Genomic DNA, 25,204 nt, shown 5'->3' on the forward strand with positions numbered 1-25,204 from the left:
AGAGGTGCAAAATAACTTTCCAGAACATTTTCATTCGCCGTTCCTGGCTGGTGGAATGATCTTCCCATCGCCATCCAAAATGCTGATTCCCTTACAATTTTCAAGCGACAGCTGTAAACACATCTGTTTCATCACCATCTGACTTCATCCTAAAAAAAACAACAACAACAAAACCCCTTTGCTTCTCTTTACTTAATCCCCAGTCTAGCTTGTACTTATTTGAACAATGCCTGAAACTTGGTATAACGAGCACTTCCTGTGTCTATTTGCCTCTTTAGGATGAATCAGTTGATATATTCCCCAATTGTAAGTCGCTTTGGATAAAAGCGTCTGCTAAATGAATAAATGTAAATACTAATGCTAATGCATAGGCACGTATTTTGCACCAGTGTGTAAATAAATTAGGAACAACAACGGAGTGTCTTTAAAAGCCATCTTTTGTGCAGAACTACTTCCTTCGACCACGGATTCAAATCTAAAGTTGACAGCTTAAAAGCTGAGCCCAAGCCTCCGTTACTAACTACAAAATGTCACTTTAGAACTAGTAACGAAGGAACGTTGAGTTGCTTCATTAAAAGCAGTGTTTTATGTGTAGTAGAGTATTATGAGAGAGAGATGGAGTGAGCGAGTGCGATTACCTGCATCTGATACAGCAGTCATTATTCAGATCAATCTCATATTCACAATAAAACATTAGTTAGAATGTCCACTAAGGAAAGCGTTATCTTTGTCGTACTATCCTTTCATCTGTTAAGGGTGATTTCCGATGACAGCGCTGATCAGTGCATTTGTTGGTTGGTCTTTTTCAAACATCCGCTGATGCCTTGGAGCTCATATCTCAGAAAACCTCGAAGCAAATTTTCAATTAGACGTTATCTTTATTAACAAACCGCATATTTGAAGTCTAAACAAGTACATTCTTGCCTAATAAAACTTTTAAAACTACATTCCGTGAAACAAAACAGTATTATTTTTAAAGTATAGTGGATTTGGGCATCCGTCATGACAGTCACTGTGAGAAATACGGCAACTTCGACAAGCGGAGTGATATAAACGGTGAAACGGCTGTTGGGAGTTATGTTGGACTCTAATATCAACACTCTTATCAGCCAATCAGATTTGAGGACCAGAAATAACTGTTGTATATATATATATATATATACTAGGGCTGTCAGTTTAATGCGTTAATTTAATTAATTAGTTATAAAAAAAAATTACGTGATTAAAATATTTTAACGCAGTTAACGCACTGGCACCGCCCCCAGACCTGTACATCATCTTATATTTCATACAGTTGACTGTTGACAAATATGAAACAACTCCATAAAATCAGTTATGCCCTAAAATTCAAGATATTGGTGCAAAAATGCCCTTGTATGTGTTTTTGTCTCATATTTATATCATACGATATCACACGAGCAGGGAGAGCAGTAGGCTATAACACAAGTGCTGATTTTGTCCCGAATATCACAAGCTTAAATGTGATTTTATACAGCAGTTCAGTAAATAAGAAGTTGATATTGTATTATATTTTAAACACAATATTATGTGTTTTGCTCAATTTTGCAAAGAATATATTATCTTTAAAGCCATAGCAGAATTGTTGTGCATCTTCGAGCAACACAGCGGTGTTTAGTTAATAGTTAATAGAACTAAAAAAAAAAAACAGCGGTTAATAGTTTTCTATTCTTAACTGTTTTAAATTCATTTTAAACCTCTTAAATCAATTTTTAAATAATTTTCAAAGTTTTTTAATTCCTTGTTTTATTGTTGTGATTATTTTTTCTTTTCTTTTCTTTTCTTTTCTTTTCTTTTCTTTTCTTTTCTTTTATGTAAAGCACTTTGAATTACCATTGTGTATGAAATGTGCTATATAAATAAACTTGCCTTGCCTTCGTTTCTGAATGAAACCGCGTTTTGAACGAATCGAGTGAATCAATGATTCAAAGCCCCATTTATAAAGAGAGCCGTTTACTTCATTCTTGAATGAATCAGCTGTTTGAACGAATCGAATGAATTGCATTTACCACTACCTGCAGGCCGATATAGTTTCTTATTTAGAGTTTCATTTAATGATCACGCTTTAGAAATAAATATTTTATTTGATTTAACATAAAATGCATTACACATAAACATTTAGGCTACAACGGCCTAACATAAACTATGGAACATAAAAGATAGTTTGAGAAGCATATCAGTATTTTTTGTTCATACAATGAAAATCATTGGTAACCAAAGCAGCTTTATTACCTACAGTCTTCGAAATACCTTCTTATATGTTCCACAAAAGAAAGGTTTGAAAGGACATGAAGGTGAGTAAATGATGACAGAATTTTTTGGGGGGGTCGAGGGGGGGGTGAACGATCGCTTTAATGTTTTTATTTTCATTATTATTATTGTTTAATGATATGATACACTGAATAAGAAACTAAATCTGCCAGCAGGTGGCAGTAAATGTATTTATGAGTCATTCATTAATTAAATGCGTTCAAATGGCTGATTCATTCAGGAATTAACATATAAATATATATCTTTTTTTTCACCATGAATTTCTTACTGAGTGAAAGGTTGTAAAGAAATATTGCAAAGAAATGCATTTTTTTTATCTGACTGGCATTAATGAATCAAGCATTGATCTGATGATCCATTTAAATAAAACTAACTCACTAACAGGACACACCACAATAAAGGTCATCAATAGTAATGTCTCTCCACTGCTCTGTTTATCCACTTCATTCCTCTTCTTTATTCAGAGGATTTTCTCCTCTTTCCTTTCAGCAGGACATCAGCCCACAGCGCTGCTTCACACAGAGTGGCCTGCTGGACAACAAATGTACATCCTACTCTGCTCCAAGCCTGCACCAACTGCTCTCTACCATCCACCTCACCCACCTTCCTCTGGCTGGGCCGCCCAGGCCATTCGTTCCCTGCCGCGCGCAGGAGCGACACAAGGCTGGATGTGTTTGCTGCTTGAGCGTGAGCCACAATAAGAAACTAAATCTGCCAGCAGGTGGCAGTAAATTTATTTATGAGTCATTCATTAATTAAATGCGTTCAAATGGCTGATTCATTCAGGAATTAACATATAAATATATATCTTTTTTTTCACCATGAATTTCTTACTGAGTGAAAGGTTGTAAAGAAATATTGCAAAGAAATGCATTTTTTTTTATCTGACTGGCATTAATGAATCAAGCATCGATCTGATGATCCATTTAAATAAAACTAACTCACTAACAGGACACACCACAATAAAGGTCATCAATAGTAATGTCTCTCCACTGCTCTGTTTATCCACTTCATTCCTCTTCTTTATTCAGAGGATTTTCTCCTCTTTCCTTTCAGCAGGACATCAGCCCACAGCGCTGCTTCACACAGAGTGGCCTGCTGGACAACAAATGTACATCCTACTCTGCTCCAAGCCTGCACCAACTGCTCTCTACCATCCACCTCACCCACCTTCCTCTGGCTGGGCCGCCCAGGCCATTCGTTCCCTGCCGCGCGCAGGAGCGACACAAGGCTGGATGTGTTTGCTGCTTGAGCGTGAGCCACTGTAATCAGCCACCCCCACCTCATGCCACATGCAGGGCGCCCATGTGTGACCGTCCTTGAGAAGGTGGCCCACCAACTTGGCAAAAGCTTTAGAGGAGGATGGAAATTTGCCCTTTTTCCTTTTGCCTGATCTCATAAAATCTGAAATATGTTAGGGTTATGCTGACATATATCATATCATTGGCTGGGTCATGCACATGAGTCAAACCAAGGGAAGCCTTTCTACATCTTCAACAAAAGACTAACCAACTAAACAGCAAATCTGGATTTGGGCCGATCACGCTGTGAGTTTCTATCCGCAGGTCTCAGTGCTCCTGTGGCCAAGATCAGTCCCTACTGTCCAGTTCACACCTACCTTCACATCCTTACCTTATCCGATTGCCTTCTGAAAGATGTCTCTGTGGAAATCAGCAATATTAATGACTGTGAATCAAATCTGCCAGGAAAAAAACGCACAAAGCACACCTTTTTATATTTACGAACTACAAAGCCAGGTTACTAGGACCTACTGGCTTTTGTGCTCATGTTTAATAGCATCCCATTCTCTACATATTTAGAGTTATCGATGGCAATAAAGCAAGGACATGTGCTTAGAAACAACACCCTGAAGAGCATAGCACCCGCTCCATTACATAGGCTAATAACACTGACAGCTGAGCGCAGATAACCCCGTAGCCCCCTGTTTCACTGCATCTTTACAGATGGCCATTAACAGGAGAAAGTGGGCCCTTTTTTCAAGGGAAAAGATATTTAAAGCTTCTCAAATCAGGCCTTTGTTTTTTCTCTTTGCAGTTTTGGCACATGCTGGTTTATAGGAAATTACGGTCCAGATTTACCCATACTTGATGGGAGACTGCAACAAGAACGCGCTTCAGCAGAACCAATTGAAAACTAAAAGCTTCTATATCTATTGAGAAAAATTGAACATGCTTCTTTCAAGCATAGAGGCAATTCTGTTCTGACACATTTTCTTTTTCTATAAAACACACCAAATCATGAATAGGAATGAATAAATTAATGAATAAAGAACAGGAGAGAAGATAACCACATAAGACCCTTAACTAAATCTGTTATTTTCCTCAAATACAACATTCCACCCTGAAATTTTGTTCCCTGTGGAGTTTTTTGTTTTTTCCAAACACTCAAACTGAATTATTTAACAGCATTTAAGTTTTAAAACCCTGTTTTATCCTTGACTATATACAAGAGTCATATTCCTGTAATACTATTAAAGGTGTAATAAATAAAAAGACCCAAATGGCAAACAAGTTACATGGTCACACTTAACAGCAATACCCAAAATTGGCATTGAAATTGAATTGACAAATGTTTAGCCACTTCTTACAGATCAAATTAAAACTGTCTTACCTAGCATATGATTAGCCACATGGACCTGAATGTCCCATTTACTGTAGAAGACCATCTGACACTTGATGCACTGGTAAGTCTTCTTCTAAACAGTGGGAAAAAAGAATCACCAAATAGAAATTAATAGTGTTGGACAATGAAGCTGAAACAAGAAAATACATGTCCCCTTATAAATGTGCTTTTGCACTCCTTTTGGAAACACTTTATTTTGATGGTCCCCACCAATGAGAGTTAGTTGACATGTAGTTGCAAAGTTACTTATAGTCAACATACTTAATGTCAAATGAGACCATCAAAATAGCCATTATTATGTAAATGGTACAACCCAATAAAAAATCCTAAGCAACAACAAATATCACTATTAAAGGGTTAGTTCACCCAAAAATGAAAATTCTGTCATTAATTACTCACCCTGATGTCGTTTCAAACCCGTAAGACCTTCGTTCATCTTCGGAACACAAATTAAGATATTTTTGATGAAATCTGAGAGCTGTCTGACGCAGCTGACACAGAACAGCATACGTTGTTTACGTCCAGCGGATACTTTCCAAAATGGCGCTATAGGGTGATGCGTAGAATCACCCTTTTTTTCACCCTTTTCTTTTTCTTTTGCGCACAAAAAGTATTCTCGTAGCTTTGTAAAATTATGGTTGAACCCCTGATGTCACATGGATTATTTTACCGATCTCCTTGCTACGTCTCTGGACTTGGGAACATTTCAGTTGTATTGCTGTCTGTGCAGGGTCAGACAGCTCTCAGATTCCATCAAAAATATCTTAATTTGTGTTCTTAAGATGAACTAAGGTGTTACGGGTTTGAAACGACATGAGGGTGAGTAATTAATGACAACATTTGGGTGAACTATCCCTTTAATGTATCAATGGCAAATGTACTGAGCATGCACTGTAGCTTTACTGTAAGAAACACATTACCTCGTCACTTTGGGTTGGGCTAACTCGTGACATGGGGGAGCCATCGGGGGTCCGTAACAGAGCACCTTCTGGTGTTTGGTCTCTGTGCACTGTCTGCAAATGTGCTTGAAGCTCTGCCTCTGACTCAAATTTAACATTGCAACTGGAACAGCGGGTCTTGGAAACACAGGGTGATACTGACGAAGATGATGAAGAAGAACAGGCAGTCTTTCTCTTTACAGGACCAGGGCTAAGGCTCTCCCCATGGGTCCATCCAGCAGCATGACCCATCGAGATTTGAGCCCCTTGATGCAGCGGCTTCCCTCCATTTACACTCAAGCTCTTGCTACCAGCGGCATTGACACATAGCATGCAAAGACCATATGTCAAACCATTAATATCAAGTTTCACCAAGTCCTGCTTAGAGTGGAACTCTTTGAGACATGCAGCACACTTGACGACTTTCTGGCTTTGAATGTGCTGAAGTTCTGTGGCAGCTGAGCATGCAGTTGTTTGATTCATAGATGCCACTCCTGTCTTTTGCATGTGAAAGGTGCCGTGGATCTTGAGTTCTAGAGTTGAGGTGACAGTCTGCATGCAGACCACACAGCGGAAGCCAGTCAAAGAATTGCGCAAATCGGGATGTATCTGACAATGCTCCAGGAAGTCTTCCTCACTCTGCAGAGGTAATTTACAGATCCGGCAGCTTCCGGTGTCCAGGCTTTTGCTGTGAGTGACCTTGTGTTCTGTAAGAGTAAGTAGGGAAGGGAAGCGCTCTCCACAAATGGGACACATGTAGTGTTTGACAGGCCCTAAGTGCGTTTGCATGTGCTCCCGAAGTCCTCCCTCCGAGAAAAAGGTTCTAGAGCAGACGTTGCATTTGTGGTTTCCTTTGATCAGGTCTGCCTTCCTCTTGTGTATAGCACTCTCTCCAGGTCGAATGTTATGGTCACGAAGTTGGTGATTGGTTAGGAGAGACTCCATGGTATAAGATGCACCACAGATGTCACAGCTATACATGATCTCTGAGTTATCAAAATCTTCTTCGCTGCCATCCCGACTGTTATGAGAATCCCCTGCAACAGTTCCTCCATGGCTGTTGGCCAGAAAGGCCTGTAAGTCTCCATCCTCTTTGGCAACGGAATCACCGCTACCGGACATGGATCCATTGGTGCTGCAATTCTGGGTCTTTCCCTCAAACACACAGTGCTTTTCACGAAGGTGACGTTCTAGCAGATAAACAGCATGGAAGGCTTTGCAGCAAAAGTGACAATTGTACTTCTTGCTATGGGTGGTAATATGACACTGCAGCTCTACTTCGGTGCCAAATGACTCACAGCAAAAAATGCAACGGTGTGAACAACCCTGATTTTCAAGGTGACTATGTTTGACATGCATTTGAAGGTCAGCTTCATGCCTGAAATCCCAGTTGCAGGAAGTACATCGGTATACCTTTTTCTCATTACTGTGCTTCACCGCAAGATGGAGTTGAGTTGACACTTTAGAGTCGAACACCTCCTGGCAGAGAGTACAGCGAAAAAACAAAAAGGTGTGCATATCCAGAAGGTGCTTCTGCAAATCATCCACAGATGTGAACTGCTTGTCACAGCTCTCACAGATGTAGTATGTGGACATGATTGTGAAATGAACAGTCACATGCTTCAGAAGAGACTCCTGGTTAGGAAAGTCCTTGTTGCACTGTTGACAGGTTAGCTGTGGCACGACACCATCAAGGTGGGTCTTTAGGTGTGTCTGGAAAAGGTCTAAACTGGTGTACTTAGCACCACACTGGTTACAAATGAACTCACTTGAACATAAAGAAGTGCTGTTCTGTTTGAATAGCGAGGCTTGTTCTACAGAGACTGGAGATGAGGGGCTCAGGACTCGCAGAGATCTTCTCCCATTGTTGATATAATTCAGAGCAAGAGGGATGTTCTTGTGGTTCTCTTTTATGTGCTTGTTAAGCTTTATGACACTGTTAAAAATGGGGGAGTTGGTACAGTAAGAGCATGAGTAGATCTCCACAATGGGATCTTTTGGAGTGACCGCTAGAGGAGAATCAAACTGCACGCTTCCAGAGTCACAATGCGTCTGTCTGACATGTTCTTCTAGAGTGGCCTCAGTTAAAAATCCCATAAAGCACTTGGGGCAAAAAAATGCATTGCTTTCTTTGGCGACTGGATTAGGAAAGCCATGGGAGCACCGTATGTGCTCTTGCAGAGCATTAAGATCTCCAAGAACCTCTGGGCAGAAATTGCACTGCAGCAGGTCATCAGACAGGTTAGCAAGTACACCTGAAGGATCCTTGGTGTTGTGGATCTGTTTCAGGTGCTCGTTTAAATTGCAAAGGGATGGAAGGATCTCCAAGCAAAATTGGCAGGTATGAGCCTGTTCTGGCTTGTCAACATGTTTGGTCTTAAGATGAATCTGCAGCACAGTGAGGCTTGAGAAAACTTGTTTGTTGCAGTAAATGCAACTATATTCGATTTTTGGCTGTTTGGCAGATCGCCCATACATGTTATTATGGGTGGCCCTCTTTCTTCTCCCACGTGTCTTGGGCACTGCAGAAGCGGCCTCAACCATGGTCGAACTGTCAACAGAAAGGTTGGAGTCTGGAGTAGTGCTTGAAACAGAAGTATAACCTACGGGCAACACGGAGGGACTATTGCTGGACTCTGGGAGTTGGTGGATATCCATGTGAGTGTAAAGCTCCTCTACAGTAGGGAATTGCTCAGAGCAAACAGTGCATGTATTGCTCTTTCCATCTCTCCCATGCACCTGATCGATGTGGCTCAGAAGCGTTCCTTCATCCCCGAACGGCTCGTGGCAGTAGATGCACTGCAGGCAAGGTTCGAGACTCCCTCCTGGAGAAGAGCACTCTGGGTGGCTTTCTGCAATGTGCTTCTGCAGTTCCTCAGGCATGTCGAAACCCTCCTCACAGCGGCTGCATTTGCGTGTGTCTTTTAACCTCCACTCTTGAGGGGACCTTGTATTCGCTCCATCCTTCCCACGTTCATGCACCTGCATGTGTCCATGAAGCGAGTTGGTGGACAAGAACCCCCGGCGGCACACTGGGCATTTATGGGGCTTGCTGGCAGCGTGCGTTTTCATATGGATCTTTAGATGATCGCTGCGTGAAAAAGCAGAGTCACAGTCTCCACAGTGGTACTTTTTGTCACCGGTGTGAAGCTTGATGTGTCGGTCACGGCTGCGCTTGTGCTTGAACAAGCGACTGCAGTATGTGCAGCTGAAGGGAAGTTTATCTCTGTGACTCTGCTCGTGGCACTTAAGGAAGCTCAGGCGACTGAAGGATTTTGCACAAAACTGGCATGGGTAGGGTAGGCCTGCACCTCCTTCATCCTCACCGTATTCATAGTCTTCGACATGGCCTGGAGAAGTGTGGTCTTTACTAGATGGCGATGATGTAGGCCAAGAGCAGGATGGGTCATCTTCTATATCAGTTCCATCTGTCAAAAACAACCAGAAGATAAGACAGAATGCACTACCTTTTTACTGTTTGGTGGTACACAGATGTAACAATATGTCTGTCTTCTAACAATTTGTATTTGTGAGAAATCTCTCCATTCACAATTATATTAGTTTTGGTATGTATTTGCTTGTGTATTGACAATTACTGATACTCTAAGTAAGCTTGTCTTTCAAACTATCATTAGTTCCTACAGAAAATATATTTGATTTGCATGTCTGCCTTAAAGGGGTCATATGATGCTTTTTTAAAGATTATTATTTGGTGTATTTGGTGTAACAGAATATGTTGACATGCTTTAATGTTCAAAAAACACATTATTTTTCAAATACTGTACATTATTGTAGGTCCTCTATGCCCCGCCTCTCTCAAATGTTTAGTTTTCTACAAAGTCCCTCCTTCCGACAAGCGCAGACTGCTCTGATTGGCCAGCTGGCCCAGTGCATTGTGATTGGCCGAACACCGCAAGCACTCATCGGAAATGTAACGCCCCTTACCATAATCGCGAGCTTCATCTTTCAAAATAAATGTAAAGACAGAGCCCGAAAGGGGAACAGAGTCGCGTGACAGACACAGTGATGAAGCTGGTATGTGTTTGCAGTACACAAGCCACGGTTAGGATAGCTGACTCCCTTTCTTAGAACTCTTAGACTCTCTCTCTCTCTCTCACACACATACACGCACGCACGCACGCACGCACACACACACACATGATGCGCAAAACAGTCAAGAGCAGTCAATAGCAAATACTTAAACTAATAACAAAACAGTAGCTGATTCAGAAGCGCCAGATTGTCATCAGCAAAAAAGAGTCATTATGCATTAGTCAAAGACTTGTTTTAGGAAAATTATTAGAGTATGTTGTAGAAAAAAGACTTTGAGCTTAACTGTTCTTATTTGTATGCAATATATTCCCTAAATCTGCTTTGAAACAATGTATATCCTTATGTGTCCTATTCAAATAAACCTGACTTTAACACTAAGTTCAGTCATGTTTTTAATAATTTGCTCTGTGCAGGAGTGTTTCTAATGTGTTGTGGAGATTTACTTGAAGTATTTATCCAAAAATGTGTGCAATCAGTTGAAATGTTGCTAATTGTCAGCACTGGGAATGACAAAATAAAAGGTTTATTCTCTTATTCTCTTTGCATTTAATGCATCCGCCACAGTCATTAAAGTGTCATTTGTGTACAAATTCTCCGCCTTGAACAATACATTCCAAGACAATCACTGTCAGACTTGAAAATGCCTGGTGTGAAAAAGTAAGTACACCCCATCAAATGTGTAGCTATATATATTTATATTTATATAAATACTTGATATCTTCTGGAGTCTGGTGCTGAATTTTTATAGTGTGATATCCACTCCCAGGTGTCTGTCAGAACAGATAAATGAGCTTTTTTAAAATAGATGCAGCATAAAAAGCCTCAAACTGTTGAATGTTGTGCACCCACAATATTTCAGTTATGAACTTTTGCATGCATATCAAGGATCAACCCATGAGCATTCAGAACTGCATTTAGAAGATTATTGTTGAACTAAATAAAAGGTCATAGTTTTGACACCAATTTAGTTTATAATCTGTTGATTTACTATATGAAGGTCTATGCTTAGTGTCCATGTATCCATAAGAAACACATCTGATCAGGGGCGGATGGACATAATGTAACCTAACTATACCGGCCTTATTTAAAACCAACTCGTTTTTCAAACAACCCTCAGTCCATATCCCTTTAAATAACGGAGTGACTTGCCAACCAATAAACTGCCAAGAGTCAGTGCTGAGAAAGAGAAAAGCAAGGGGAAATAGCAAGGATTTATGAGACATCTTCAAGTAACCTACTCACATATTCATGTCTCTTCCATTGTTTTTACGTCAGGATCTGCCACGGTAACATGCATTTATGAGCACTTACCCCTTGGCAGCATATCTTCAGGAAACAGATAACAATGCAGGCTGACCTGCTGTTCCTCTAAACACACAGCTTTACGCAGCTCAGCCCAAGATACACATTCTGAATAATTCCGCCTGTCCTATTGACCGCGCAGTTTGGAACATTCTGCACTAAAAGTATGAACAATGTTCAGAAAAAATGTTACCACAAATGTGATACAATGAAATACGTAACTAATGTATTTCTGATCAGCAAACCTCACTCTATTTAACACGATTCAAGATCAATGTCAGCATTGTCTAGTGCTCACAGACAAGAGTGTGAACACTGGCTGATGGGATCAGGGTCAGGGCAAAAAGACAGCATGTTTTTGTCTCTCTTACTAGTCTTGTTTTTTCCTTCCTTCACTCAGACGAGAAATGTGCAGGACGCTAGCCGCCTGAGTAAATAAAAGCCAGAGTCTCATGGGTCCTCATCCCGGGCTCATGGCAGCGGCCTCTGTGTGCCTGCCAAAGGGGATGCTGGCCCTGAAAACCTACACCCTACAGATGAGGGTCTGTCTTTGTTGGCCTGCCAAAGCCTTCCTGAGCATCACTGTCCAACATCCTGCCACTTCTACAGAGGAAGACCTCCATCTTATGGGCTGACGTTGGTGCAGGATTTTTCAGTGTACAGTATGTAGCTCTCAACGCAACCACTCTGCACAGCTGGAAACACTTCTGACATCAGCTTTATGAGTGCTTGGAAATGGAATAATGTACTTTAATAGTTCAGAACAGCTGCGGTTGCTTCATCCAACAGTTAAATAAAGGTGCTCCACCATAATATCACATTCATATTCAGAGGTGATTCACAGAAAAAGATTCACACACACACACACACAAAATAACAGTGAAATAAATTATCTTTTAAACATGACAGTCTAGATCTATTTAGGGGCCCTAACCTTAATGCACTAAAAATCATATGGTTTCGTTTTTTATTAGTACATAAAAGAAAAAATGATGCATATATATACAGTGGGTACGGAAAGTATTCAGACCCCCTTAAATTTTTCACTCTTTGTTATATTGCAGCCATTTGCTAAAATCATTTAAGTTAATTTTTTTTCCTCATTAATGTACACACAGCACCCCATATTGACAGGCTTTCATATAATAACTAATTTAGCTTTTATTTATGGTGAAATTAAATATCAAAATATCACAGCAAATGAATAAATATTAATATATTATGTTGACCTAAATTAAGTAACATTTTGGTTTGTGTTTAAAGATAAAGATTGTGTTTTTATAATCAAGAATATTTTAACTTTGTATGAGTGTACATTTTTATCTTTGGGAATATAAATATTTTTGATTCATATTAAATCAAAATTTACGGTAGAACCAACTATTTTGGTTTAACCAAACCATAAATATAATTTGAAACAAACTAATAAATTTGATTAACAAATTCAGAGGTTTTTCTTTATTTATCTCTCTCTCTCTCGCTCTTTTTCTGTGTATAATGTAAGGAATTATGATGGCTTCTATAAAGATGAACCATTATAACATAATTTGGGGAATTATTTAATGCTGGTAAACAACTATGTAAAAAGGTGTTGAATCCAGACTTTCCTTTTATTTTTTTTTCTGTTAACATTTAGAAGTTTAGCTCAAATGTAAGTAGTGAACACTTTCTCAAGGCACTGTACACTGCAGATTGCTAATATAGCCACTGGTGTGGTCACTCTAAAGAAGGAAGCAGACAGGAAGAAATGACATAAAAACATGTTAAAAGGGAAATGTTATTGTACAGAGGAATATGTTATGAGCTGTGAGGGTGATGATGAACAATACAAAAAATACAAGTACAAAAGGAAATGGAGCTAGAAAGTTTTTGCCTTATTTTATTTTTTGCATTTTTGCAGAATGCCTTACAGTCACATTCCTTCTCTGTATACTCCTGGTATCACGCATAAGTCATATATGAGTAATTGTGCTCAAATCAGGCATTACCTATCTGATGAATGTAGAATCTGTAGGTGTCCTCAACATACTTTCCTAAGAGGAAGTGTCCAGATGGGCGGCTTTGGGTAGCCCTGACCTCCCCTAAAATTTGATTTGCCACCTCAGGTACCATCAAGAAAGTTCTAAACTTAGTTTAAATCTGAGCCAAAAGCTGTGTCACCAATGACAATTAATGAAGTGGGCTCATATAAAATATGGCGTAAGTGAGTGTGCTCCACACTGGCCACCTCAGAGTTTGAAACTTTATTTAACCTGGAATATTCTTTAAACATAAGGTTTCAAAATTCAAAAGGCTCCTTTAGTTGCATAATATAAGAATACATTGATGTATTTCACTTGAAAGCTCAGCTAAAGGCCTCCTCCTCATATCTCCATCCATCATCATTTCAACAGGCTACGGCTAAGACGGTTTAATCATGTTTAGGAGGCCGGTTACTGACTCTTCAGCTGTGATTGCATCATGCTGACCTAAATTCCCGGACCGTTGAGAAAAACATAATCTACCCAAACATCACTAGGAAAGAGTTTGTTCCCATATCAGTAAACCAATAAAATAGTAAATATTTTCTACCTATTTTATGAGACCTGTATATGAAAGCAGTGATGGATAATATATAAATATATATATATTTCAATGCTATGAGTTGAACTTAAGACTGGTTTTTGTAAGACTTAAGTAGGACTTAAGTGTGTTTTTATATGTAATGGCATAATTATATTCTATTGAAATATGGTTAAAGTGTACTGCTAAATGTGCTGACAAGCATTTATAATAAACAAAACTATGCTAAATAAAAAAGTTGTTTCTATTAACACACATGTCCTTACACATTTGTAATGATTTGCATTTAGTACAAATTTAGTACATTTAAAATATATTAACTTAATGCATTGTTAAATAACATAGCAAAATAAGTGTAATTATTTAAAGCATTACAAAAGATTATTAAAGCATGGTTTAAAATGTACCTTAAAGTAAAACATTGACATTATTACAAAGTGCACTTTTCCTCTTTAAACAAATCTCTTTAAGTGCACATTGGTGGGCTGTTATTTTATTAAAATATCTGCAAGTAAAATATACTTTTAAGATTTTAATTACACAGTATTTTAATTAAAAAGAAAAGTGGTAACCCCAAAATGATAACATCTAAATGAACTGGTTTTATTCAAGTCAAAAATGTGATTTAACATCACTGAACCAACCTATATGAAATTAATTTATACCAGCAAGTCTAATCTTTATGGGTTAAATCAGATATAAATAGCTCTTTACGGAAACAATTGAAGGTTAGCACTTACAAGTGCACATGCAATACAATAAAGCACACTTTATCTTTTTCACAAGAGTATTGTGAGATCAGAGCTCTGGCGTCTGACATCCACAGCTTCCTGTCCACCACAGGAGAGCAGCAGCGAGTCTGTCCACGTTTACCCATGTGCCCCGGCACACGCACTAACACTTGGTCAGTGTCCCAGAAATCACACCGCACAGGTGGACACCCAGAAAGACCAGACAAATGACAGATAGGGGCGTGAAAACTAGGACAGTCACTCCTTCTGTTCTGCAAATTTACTGTGTGAAGAAAAATGATCAAGAACCTAAGACTAAGAAGACTCCCAAAGCCTTATATTGATCAAAATGCATTTGCATTGCCTCAAATGAAAAATTAAAAAATATAATTTTGAAAGCTGAGTGCAGAGATTTTTATTGACTGTTGTTCATAGGACAATCATGACATATGATGCATATATATATATATTTCTGTCATGACAGCTCTCGGGGGGATTAGCATGGTAATGTACATGACAATGTTAATGTATTTGGTCTTGGCGAAATAGATCTGCTACGCTGCTGCTGCTGCTGCAGCAGAGCAAGTACCGAGACTTGCTACTGCCAATACATCCACAACATGCTGCTGTGAGCATGTAAGAAATATTGCTGCTGCAAATATAACATGCATGAAATATCCCCATATAGCATACATGAATCAGATCTATACAGGTGGAGCTGGGGAAGGTGGAGGTTTTCTGAAGCACATCAATATGTACTATGATATTCATTTATCATTAATGGGGAAGGAAATGCTTTCCACATGTTTGTTAGATCTTGATAATGAATGTAAACATAACTTGTTTGTTCACAATTAAACTCCACAGAGTAGTTAGGGCTCCATGAAATCCATTTTATTTATTTTTTTCCTAAATTCCGTGTTTTCCATAATCAATGTATTTGTAATTGTCACAGTCTTCAGCCGGTGTGCCCAGGAGGGCCACCAGATGACTGTGTTCTGGGAGCACATGGCTTGTGTTGTGTTTGTCTGTTGCCATGTGCTCTCTCCTTTCTATTGTCTGGTTGCTTTGGAACCTTCAGAAAACTTCAATTTTTCTTCTTGATCGACTTCAATCGGGTGGAGCTCAGGCATTTTTCGTCCGATTCCAACAAATCATACATCATTCTGAAGGTATGTTAATGTAAAAATAAATAACTCATTTTTGAATATTTGCTCATTGTGACCCATTTTGCCAGCACAAGTCACATAAGGAATATCATATATGTTATTGTTATTTGAGAAGTATGTTTTACTTTACAATAGCAATACATTTCTGTCATATTTTCTTTAATTTAATCCAAACTTTTATTTTGGTGGTTTCTCATGAAGGTCTTGAGTCTCAGTGTGTATTTGATGGTAGTTTTTCTCAAATGAAATGGTGTGAAGCTGCTGAAGTGACTCTGAGAGCAGCTCTGGAGATGAAGTTCATGTCCTCATATATTGAGATGCAGACACTGAAACACGGTGAGCAGCACGTGAGTTTGAGTTTGTGTATCAGATGAAACTACAGAGACACACAGAGCATTCAGCTATATGAGACACTGCCGTCTCATTTATTTCTGCTGCTAGATTCATCCAGATCAAGCAAAAATATACAGAGCTTATAATCATTTTCAACCTAAATTTTATCGCAATCTCGATATTACTGGTTACCACCCAGCCCTACTTAATCCTGTCTTCTCTTGGCTGTATCACGGTTCATCAGGGTCTTTGTATCAGCTCTTTCCTGCGACACGCAGCTCGTCCTCGGGCTTGTCTCGGGAGTGGAAGTGCTGTTGAGCAGGTCAGGTATGAGTGAGCAAACAGGAAGGCGGCTCTCCCCGGGGCCTTGGCTGGGTCTCTGTCCCCTGCGGTCCACCGGGGGGAGGCCAATCTGTCCCCCAGCAGAGCCCGACACGACCCGCTTCACTGATTCACCCTGAGCTGAGCAGCCATATACAACAGTCTGCGCTTGACTACAACCAAGACAGGCGGCCAAATAAAAAAAAAAAGCAGATGGATGAGCCAAACAAACTCCAACTGCTCATAAAGCATTTATACAATTTTCATTTGTGGGTAAACCATTCCTTTAACATTTCCCCCTCCAGTTAAAATGATTTTGAGCTGCACTTTGAACTGTAATGTCTGATTTGTTTTGAAATACTATGAAATAATTTACCCATATCTGTCAAACCCAATGACAAAATGAGCCAACCACTTGCCATTAGATGAGAAAGAAGGTAAATGACAAGTGATAATGCATAGAACTGCATAAATGGGAAGATTCATAGTATCAGGAGGCAGACAACATCACTGGTAATCTAGAAGTCTAGTTTTTTTAAAAAGAACAATTAAAACTCAGCACAGTTTGCCTGATCCTTCACCCTGGATCTGATTAATCGGATTAATACGTAATACTCAATGCGGTTTCACACATCACATGTGAAACTATAGAAGAACGCATCTAATGCAAGAGATAGAAAACATGCAGAGAAAGAGGAGAGAAGGGAGAGAAAGAAAACAAGCGTCAGGCGAACAGCATGTTTTTCATGCACTCCTGTCTAAAATGTCAAGATGTATTCCCCATCAGTGTGAAGATACACTGACATACCGCCAAGCCTGAACACACACACACACACCATTCACTTCTCTGTCCCCCGCGGTCCACCGGGGGGAGGCCAATCTGTCCCCCAGCAGAGCCCGACACGACCCGCTTCACTGATTCACCCTGAGCTGAGCAGCCATATACAACAGTCTGCACTTGACTACAACCAAGACAGGCGGCCAAATAAAAAAAAAAAAGCAGATGGATGAGCCAAACAAACTCCAACTGCTCATAGAGTCTGATCCAGTTCAATGATCCATAGCAGTTACAAATTCTTTGTTCCTTACAGAAAGCTATTGTATGACTTCACATTCTTAAAAATAAAGGTTCCAAAAGGGAGTATTTGCAGTGATGCCATAGAAGAACCCTTTTTGGTTCTCCAAAGAACCTTTGAGTGAATGGTTTTTAAAAGAACCTTAGTGTGATGATCATTTTAAAAATATAATGCACCTTTTATCATTATAAAGAACATTTTGTGCAATGGAAAGGTTCCTTGGATGTTAAAGTTTCTTCATGGAACCAGTGATGGCAATAAATAACCTTTATTTTTAAGAGAACACTTGAAAAGAAGCTTGAATGCTTCTTGAAGTTTCCATTCTTTACACAGCATGGAGAAAAAAAGACTAATAGCATCATTCTTCAAAATTCTGTCTAGTTGAACCTATTCTCAGCCTCAGATGTCACACCCACGGACTGCTGCAATCCACAAATAAAAGTTGAAATGCAATACATGAGTGTGTATCATTAAGTCTATTCAATTGAAATAAAAATGCATATCAAAGTTGGCCATTTGGATATTTCTTAGAACTTTAAACCTGCACAACAATGGCACAGAGGATTTTTTTATTATAGACATTGAGAGACCATTTTACTTACGAATTTGTGAAAATTTAGCAGCGTAACAGTACAAGACTGCAACTAAGTTTCTATGCACTTCTAAAAATTCAACCTCTAGCCTGTGGAAGCTTTTTGAGCATCATTAAAGTTGTCCATACTCTTTGTTCATGAGGGGGGTGGGGGGGGGGGGGGGGGGGTGATTTCTATAGGTAGCCACTAGCTAAACTGACAAAAGATAAATAGTGATAAAAATATCCTAATGTGACAGCCCAGCAGATAACCTCAGGAGACACATCGGTTATCGGAGCCTTTTTTCTATGAATTGGTTGATCAAATTCACAAATCAATTATTTGTACACGAATTGGTCTGATCCAGTTCAATGATCCATAGCAGTTACAAATTCTTTGTTCCTTACAGAAAGCTATTGTATGACTTCACATTCTTAAAAATAAAGGTTCCAAAAGGGAGTATTTGCAGTGATGCCATAGAAGAACCCTTTTTGGTTCTCCAAAGAACCTTTGAGTGAATGGTTTTTAAAATAACCTTAGTGTGATGATCATTTTAAAAATATAATGCACCTTTTACCATTATAAAGAACATTTTGTGCAATGGAAAGGTTCCTTGGATGTTAAAGTTTCTTCATGGAACCAGTGATGGCAATAAATAACCTTTATTTTTAAGAGAACACTTGAAAAGAAGCTTGAATGCTTCTTGAAGTTTCCATTCTTTACACAGCATGGAGAAAAAAAGACTAATAGCATCATTCTTCAAAATTCTGTCTAGTTGAACCTATTCTCAGCCTCAGATGTCACACCCACGGACTGCTGGTGTCTGTATATGAAAGTTCACAGCCTAAATTCTTGAAGACCGAATATGACATTCTAAGGCCACGACTTCCCCAATGTACTGACAAAAGCATGAACCCTCTGCAAGCATAAGATCAGCCTATTAATACAGCTGTTGTTAAATACAGCAGCATTCACTGACGCCGCAAGAACTGTTCTGAGTCAAGACTCAGCAGCGGTCCAGACATGCACTGCACCTAAACAAACTACTGCTGTTGTGCAGCGAGACAAACCTGCAAAACAACAACAACAACAACAAAAAAAACACTGCTGAGGTGAGGGAGGAAAAGAGGAAGAAAGAAGTAAACAGATTGAGAAAAATGACAGCATACTAAGAGGCAGAAGTCATGGGAGAGGGGGTGGAGAAGGCTGTGACAGTGGAAAAAAGACAGTTTGAAAAATCAAATTAGCAGAAACACACATAAAGCTACTGCTCAGACAAAAGGCAACACACACGGGTATTTGTGGAGCTGTCTACCCATGATACCGTGCTGAAAGTTTATTAAACAAGAGCCCTTCACGTGAAAACTCCCCACCCACAGACGAGCCAAAGCCCCACGGCCCCCGTCACTCAGACGTTCCTTCATTTCAGCCGCATGTTCACCTCCCCGCCGCTCTGGCCTCCATCATCCTGCTGTGGATAAAACAGTCCCCAAAGGATCCTGCCAGTAATTTCCAGTTTCTATAGAAACTCAGGTATTAGAGAAGACCGCTTGGGGACCGGCTACAATATATCTCCACCATTTCATCCAAACGAGAGAGGAAGAAGTAGCAGAAAAAGAAGAAAAAGGAAAGAGCTGGAAGTCCCCCAAGGGTCTCGCAGTTCAAATTTCTGAAGTTCAGGGGAGGAGGTGAGAGACGGCTCTGGGCTGAACATACGAGCATTAGAAAACCCACCAGAATGAGAGAGAGAGGGGGGAGCATTTCCTCTCTGGTCTGGCAGGAGCGATCTTTTCCCCTGGCTCCCACTGGAAGCTTTTTACAAAACGTGTGTTGCTGACATGCTGACAGATTGCTCAGTGAAGTATTCGGAGCGTGCACACACTGGCCATTTACAGGACAACATCCTCTACCTGAGGCGCCATGTTTTATACATACGCCGAAAAAAAGACAATGGAAAGCAGATTGTAAACAAAGCAGGTCTCTTGAAGGTAGGAACGGAGATACAGAAGTACAGCTGTTCCCTTATTGACCCACAGCATGCAAACGCTGTTAAAATTACAATGGAAAAGCTATAGAGCCTGCCGTCTGATTGAGGACCAGAAGTGAGGCGGTATTGACGCCATCTTCATCGGCCGCTGGCTCCAAAAGTGCTGTCGTGGCAACCAAATGAAAACGGGGGGATCATAATGTATTCATGATGCGGTGACCCAGGGGTTGAGAGCGCGCTCTCTGGGGACCCTTTACCTAGAGCTAGACGTGTCTGAGCAAAATCACTCAACACAGGACAAGAGCAGAATACTGAGCAGGCCAGAGGAGAGAGGAGACAAAACAGGAGAAATTATAGAATAAGACTGATGTGTGTTAACAAATGAGGACACAGCAGCAGTGCTACTCAGATACTGGAAATAGACATTTAAGAAGTAAAAATATGCCAAGATGTTTCACATTTCACTGCTCTGATTTCCAGTTGTTTCTTAGATAAACAGGAATCCATGCTTAAAATCAAACTACAACACCCCTGATCTAAAATCTAAACCAATGTGTACTTCACAATCACTCATTCTTACGATCTGGTTACTCCCTATTGACTCCCCATTAGGTTCGTTCTTCTGTTGAGCTCAAAAAAAGATATTTTGAAGAATGCTGATAACCAATCAGTTGCTGGTAGCCACTGACTTCCACAGACTTCTGACAACCATGGCCATCGCCAGCTGTGAGGTCACCAAAGTCCGGACCTCAGTAACTTTTTAATGCTCAAAAATAAAATTTGTTCTCTGAATGACTAATTTGCTGTTATATGAGTGGCTGCATGTATAATTCAGTTTAGACAGTTTTTAAGAATGTTTAGCGTCCGCGGTATGAAAATGATTGCTGCGAGATGCTGGCGGAGTGATCGAGGCTTGAGAGAGTTGTGTGTGAGGGTGCGGCATGTTGCCAGATCCAGCTATTATAAGCTTCTTTGGACTTGTCTTTTCTACTTAATTTGCCACTTTCAAAGTTAATAAAGTAGGAAGTTGCAGTTAAGGGTTAGCGATATCTTTACCTTATTTATAAAAGATTTGAACTAATTTCAGTTTATTTTTAGGTTTTTATAGCAATATCTGACAGCAATGCATCGCCGGCATTTAAACTGAGTTATCAAAAAAGCCCATGGACAGGTTATTGCTGACAGGATAGCACATTCGGTAAGGCAAGCACAAAAAACATCATGATATTATCTGTCAGAAAAGTTATCAACGCCACCCAAAACAGTAGCATTTAACATTAGTACACAGATCTGTAGAACAAGTTACAGAATACAATGAAATATGAAAACTCTAGCCATGACGAAGTCTACACCATTTCATTCAGTATAGTAGCTACATTTTCAGTCATGCTAAAAAATATTTATAAGAACACTAGACAAAGTTATCACCTATATAGTAATAATTATTAACAAAAACTCTAACAGTAATATGTATTGTTGCATTAACAATAAACAACTGATAAAAGTATCTACCTCTAACCTATAGTAAAGTATTAACAAATTTTGATGCAATAAATATGGTATAATTTAACAATGTTCATCCCTCCAAAATAGAGAAAACGTCTTTCACAAACATCAACATGTCTGTGTCTTTTAAAGTGTTTAGTGTACATAATGAGTTGTGGGGTTATTATAGCACAATTCTTAACCCCTCCCCACAACTCACTAATTTTCAAACCCTGTCTACGGCCATGCCAGCAACCGTTTGATTATCAACATTCTTCAAAATATCTTCTGCTGTGCTGTCAGTGAACTCTCGTGTTCAGCTGAACTCTGGCCATCCTCAGGCGAGAGGTTTACTGGAGATCTCTGGGTCCAAGTGACTGTGGTGCAGTGCCTCCCTCGGGTTACTTTATCCATGATTAGTGAGACTGAATGTCAAGAAACAAGCAGCGATTCATTTAAATAGCTTAAAACTGTTTATATTATTATAATGTTTTAAACTCAAAAATATTAATTATTATTAATAAACTAACCTGATAACATGGTTATATTTTAAAAAGCCATTTGTAAGTGTTTGATGAAGCAGGAAAAAGTTGTCACATTTTACTGTGTAGTCTGCTCGGATATATCAAGCAGTATGTGCATCAGCGTACACTACAATATAGCATGATTTTAAGAGCCTTTTATAAATTATTACAATGCAATACAAATATTAAGGACATTTTTATAGTCAATTAGGAAAATGCATGAAGTAGAAGATATAGAAGATATAGGGCCAGTTTTACTAACAGCTTGCGCCAGCGCAAACATCTTTTGGCGTTAAAATAGTACTGTCAGGTTTTACTAAAGACGCGCAGTAAAGAATTACCGCTGAAAAGGCGTGGATACAGTTATTTTTGCACCTGACCTTATTGAATATGCATTTCTAGGACGTTCTCTTTCAGACGCAAAATATATGGGAGGAGAGTATTCAAATGAATCACATAAACGAAATTTACTAACGTTTGCGCTCGTCAAATTACTGGCATTTGCGCCATTTAACGCCCCAAAAAAGCATGTCTTAAACTATTTTGCACTTAAAATGGATGCAATTTGTTGCTAGGAGGAGGCACCGCAGAGAACAGAGAGCGTATTAATTTATTTGGAAAGAACACATTATCCAAACATTTCGTTTGCCAAGGCATGTTATTTTTAATTTGTTTCAGGAAATAAAAGACGACTTGGAACCATCATCTAGGAGTCACGCAATACTAGCTCTATCAAAACTGTTGCAACCCTTCATTTTTTGGCCTTTGGTTCTTTTCAACGTACTATGGCTTATTTATTTCTTTATTGTTTATTCGCGACTACGCTAATTTGTGCTGCGCTTGGTATATTGCATTGGTCGATATGTAAATTAGATCAGTGCTGTTTTGGAATTGCGCTCTCGTGCTAATTTGCCCTGTTTAGTAAAACTGGCCCATAGTCCCTAAAACTAAAGTATGGAAGTACAAAATAATACTGCAAAATAATCCTAGAATAAGGATGTGCTGTTTTTCTTATGCTGCCATGTAATTCCTGCTAGCTAGCTACGTGCTAACCTTAGCTAGATAGATAGATCAGCTGAATAAAAGTGTTACATTTCACAGTGTATAAAGTAGTGTAAATGATACATTAGGCTTGATTTTTCCACATTACATGCAGACTAGTAGAACTGTTATTCAGTTGATTCCTACATCTACAGTCGCGTGCCAAACAAGGAGAAAGAGAGAGCAAACCAGCGCAGTCTCAGCCAGACACAGACTTATAAACATTTAATACTTAATACAGCTTCCAGCCGCGCAAGCAAACTCAGAGAGAGCACAAACATCTGGGACGAGGAACCAGTCGATAAATGTGTTGAGTGCAGTCGGTGTGCTTGCAAACATGCATGAAGGTTTCTGGATTAAGAATAGGGCTGCTGGATTGCATTTGAAGATAGGAGTGTATTTGGGAAAAGTACAGAAATGTAGAAAAATACCCTCTCCAAATATGTTAGCAATTAGTTTTGTGTTTTGAAGCTAGAAAGGTCTACTAAAAGGAATGGGCGGTGCTAGGGCAGGATTTCAGACTTAAGCTGTGTAAGTTTTCAATTAAAGTACAGTTGATTTTCTTTTTCTTTCATTCTTTCTTTTCTAATACATTTCCATGTATTAGAAGTCACAGGCCAGTTTTTAATTGATTGTATATGCTTTTGTTGAACCCATCTATTCGCATTAATTAGCATATGTATTTGTAAAAACTACATTACCCATGATGCTGTACAGAACATTCCACCAATCAGAGAGTCGCAGTGAGCAAAGTGCACTAAAAGAGATCTTTAGCTCCGCCTATTCCAATGAAGTGCTGAAAAAGACATAATCGAGTCTTCCAAAACACAAGATACAACCAATCATTTTAAAATAATGTTTATATTTCTCCATCATTTTTAATTCAATTCACGTTTGTTGATGTTTCATGGAATTGTAGTTCTTCAAAGCCATTAAGTTCAGAGTCTTGTACTGTACCTTTGTCTTTGTGGCTGATTTTCATTTACTTTTTTGCTTCAAAATCAGTTTTTTATGATTCACATGGGAAAAACTAATGGGAAAAATATTTCCGGAACAAATGCCACTGAAAAAGTGGGCGGCACTAATGCACTCTGTGGGAATCAAAGCGGAAACTCTTTGGCCATTGGCTCAAGTTCAGAAAGACAGATAGAAAAATAGCTCACGTGTTTTTTCTATATTTGCGTCTCCACAGAGATGAGCTATGGCTGATAAGACAAAGCTCAATGAATAGTTTATATGGAGTGGATAGGATGCTCAGGAGATGGAAAGAGAGAGAGCGAGGAAGAGGAATAGATATGTCTCCTGAGACTGGAGCTGCTTTGAATATCTAATGACACTTTGGCTTTAACATGGACGGCACTGAACACACTCAGACTGCGGCACACATTTCAGACATTCAGATAAACATTCATAACAACACTGCCAAGTGCAAGATAACTCCAATATTTCTGAATTGTTGAACTGATGAATTCATCATTGATGAGTTCATTAATTTGTGACACTGATAAACACTAGCAGAGGCCGAAGATCCTTCAACCTGTCATGGCAGAAATTATGTGTTGTGTTATGAACTGTGGTTGACATTTTTTCTGTAGATTTTCTTGACTTTCTAGACTTTGCCTTCCCATTAAGCACGTTTTTTTGTCATTGCAGAATACTTCACACACATTGATATCCTAAAGCTGGGGTGACTCCATAAACCTCTAAATTCCACAATAGATTGTCATCTACTGCAGGAAGACATGCTAAACCCAGTGCCAAGATTGGAAAGCTGAACCAGTTGAACCTGCTTGCAAATCATACTGAATGATTAATTTATGAACTGAACTTATTCAATATCTGAAATATTGTGTGCAGCATATTTGTATCTGTATCTGTTGTAATGATAAAAATATTTATATCTTTATTCAGACAAATCTGGAACTACCAAGCAGTCTAGAAGTTCATACTACACTGAAAAACAGTATGCAGAACAAAATTCTGAATAAGACATTACATTTGCATTCACATTTAGTCATTTAGCTGACGCTTTTTTCCAAAGCGACTTACAAATGAGGACAATAGAAGCAATCAAAACTAACAAAGACCAGCAATAGTGACAAGTCTCGGTTAGCCTAACGCAGTACACATAGCAAGTACACACATATATATATATATATATATATATATATATATATA

At 39.1% G+C, this 25,204-nt stretch overlaps 1 protein-coding gene across 2 annotated transcripts in view; it reads right to left on the reverse strand.

The window, feature by feature from the left end:
* The window catches only part of LOC107573008 (zinc finger protein 521-like), a 96,253-nt gene that overhangs the window by 41,091 nt on the left and 29,958 nt on the right, over positions 1-25,204 (reverse strand). For both annotated transcript variants that reach the window (XM_016259446.1, XM_016259445.1), the window contains 2 exons: positions 5,853-9,298; positions 4,921-5,005 (listed from right to left, as the gene is read on the reverse strand). In XM_016259446.1, the coding sequence (XP_016114932.1) occupies positions 4,921-5,005; positions 5,853-9,298 (3,531 nt within the window). The remainder of the gene's footprint in view (positions 1-4,920; positions 5,006-5,852; positions 9,299-25,204) is intronic.

The sequence above is a fragment of the Sinocyclocheilus grahami genome, unplaced genomic scaffold, assembly GCF_001515645.1.
Source record: "Sinocyclocheilus grahami isolate Dianchi unplaced genomic scaffold, SAMN03320097.WGS_v1.1 scaffold1845.1, whole genome shotgun sequence".
Taxonomy (NCBI): Eukaryota; Metazoa; Chordata; class Actinopteri; order Cypriniformes; family Cyprinidae; genus Sinocyclocheilus; species Sinocyclocheilus grahami.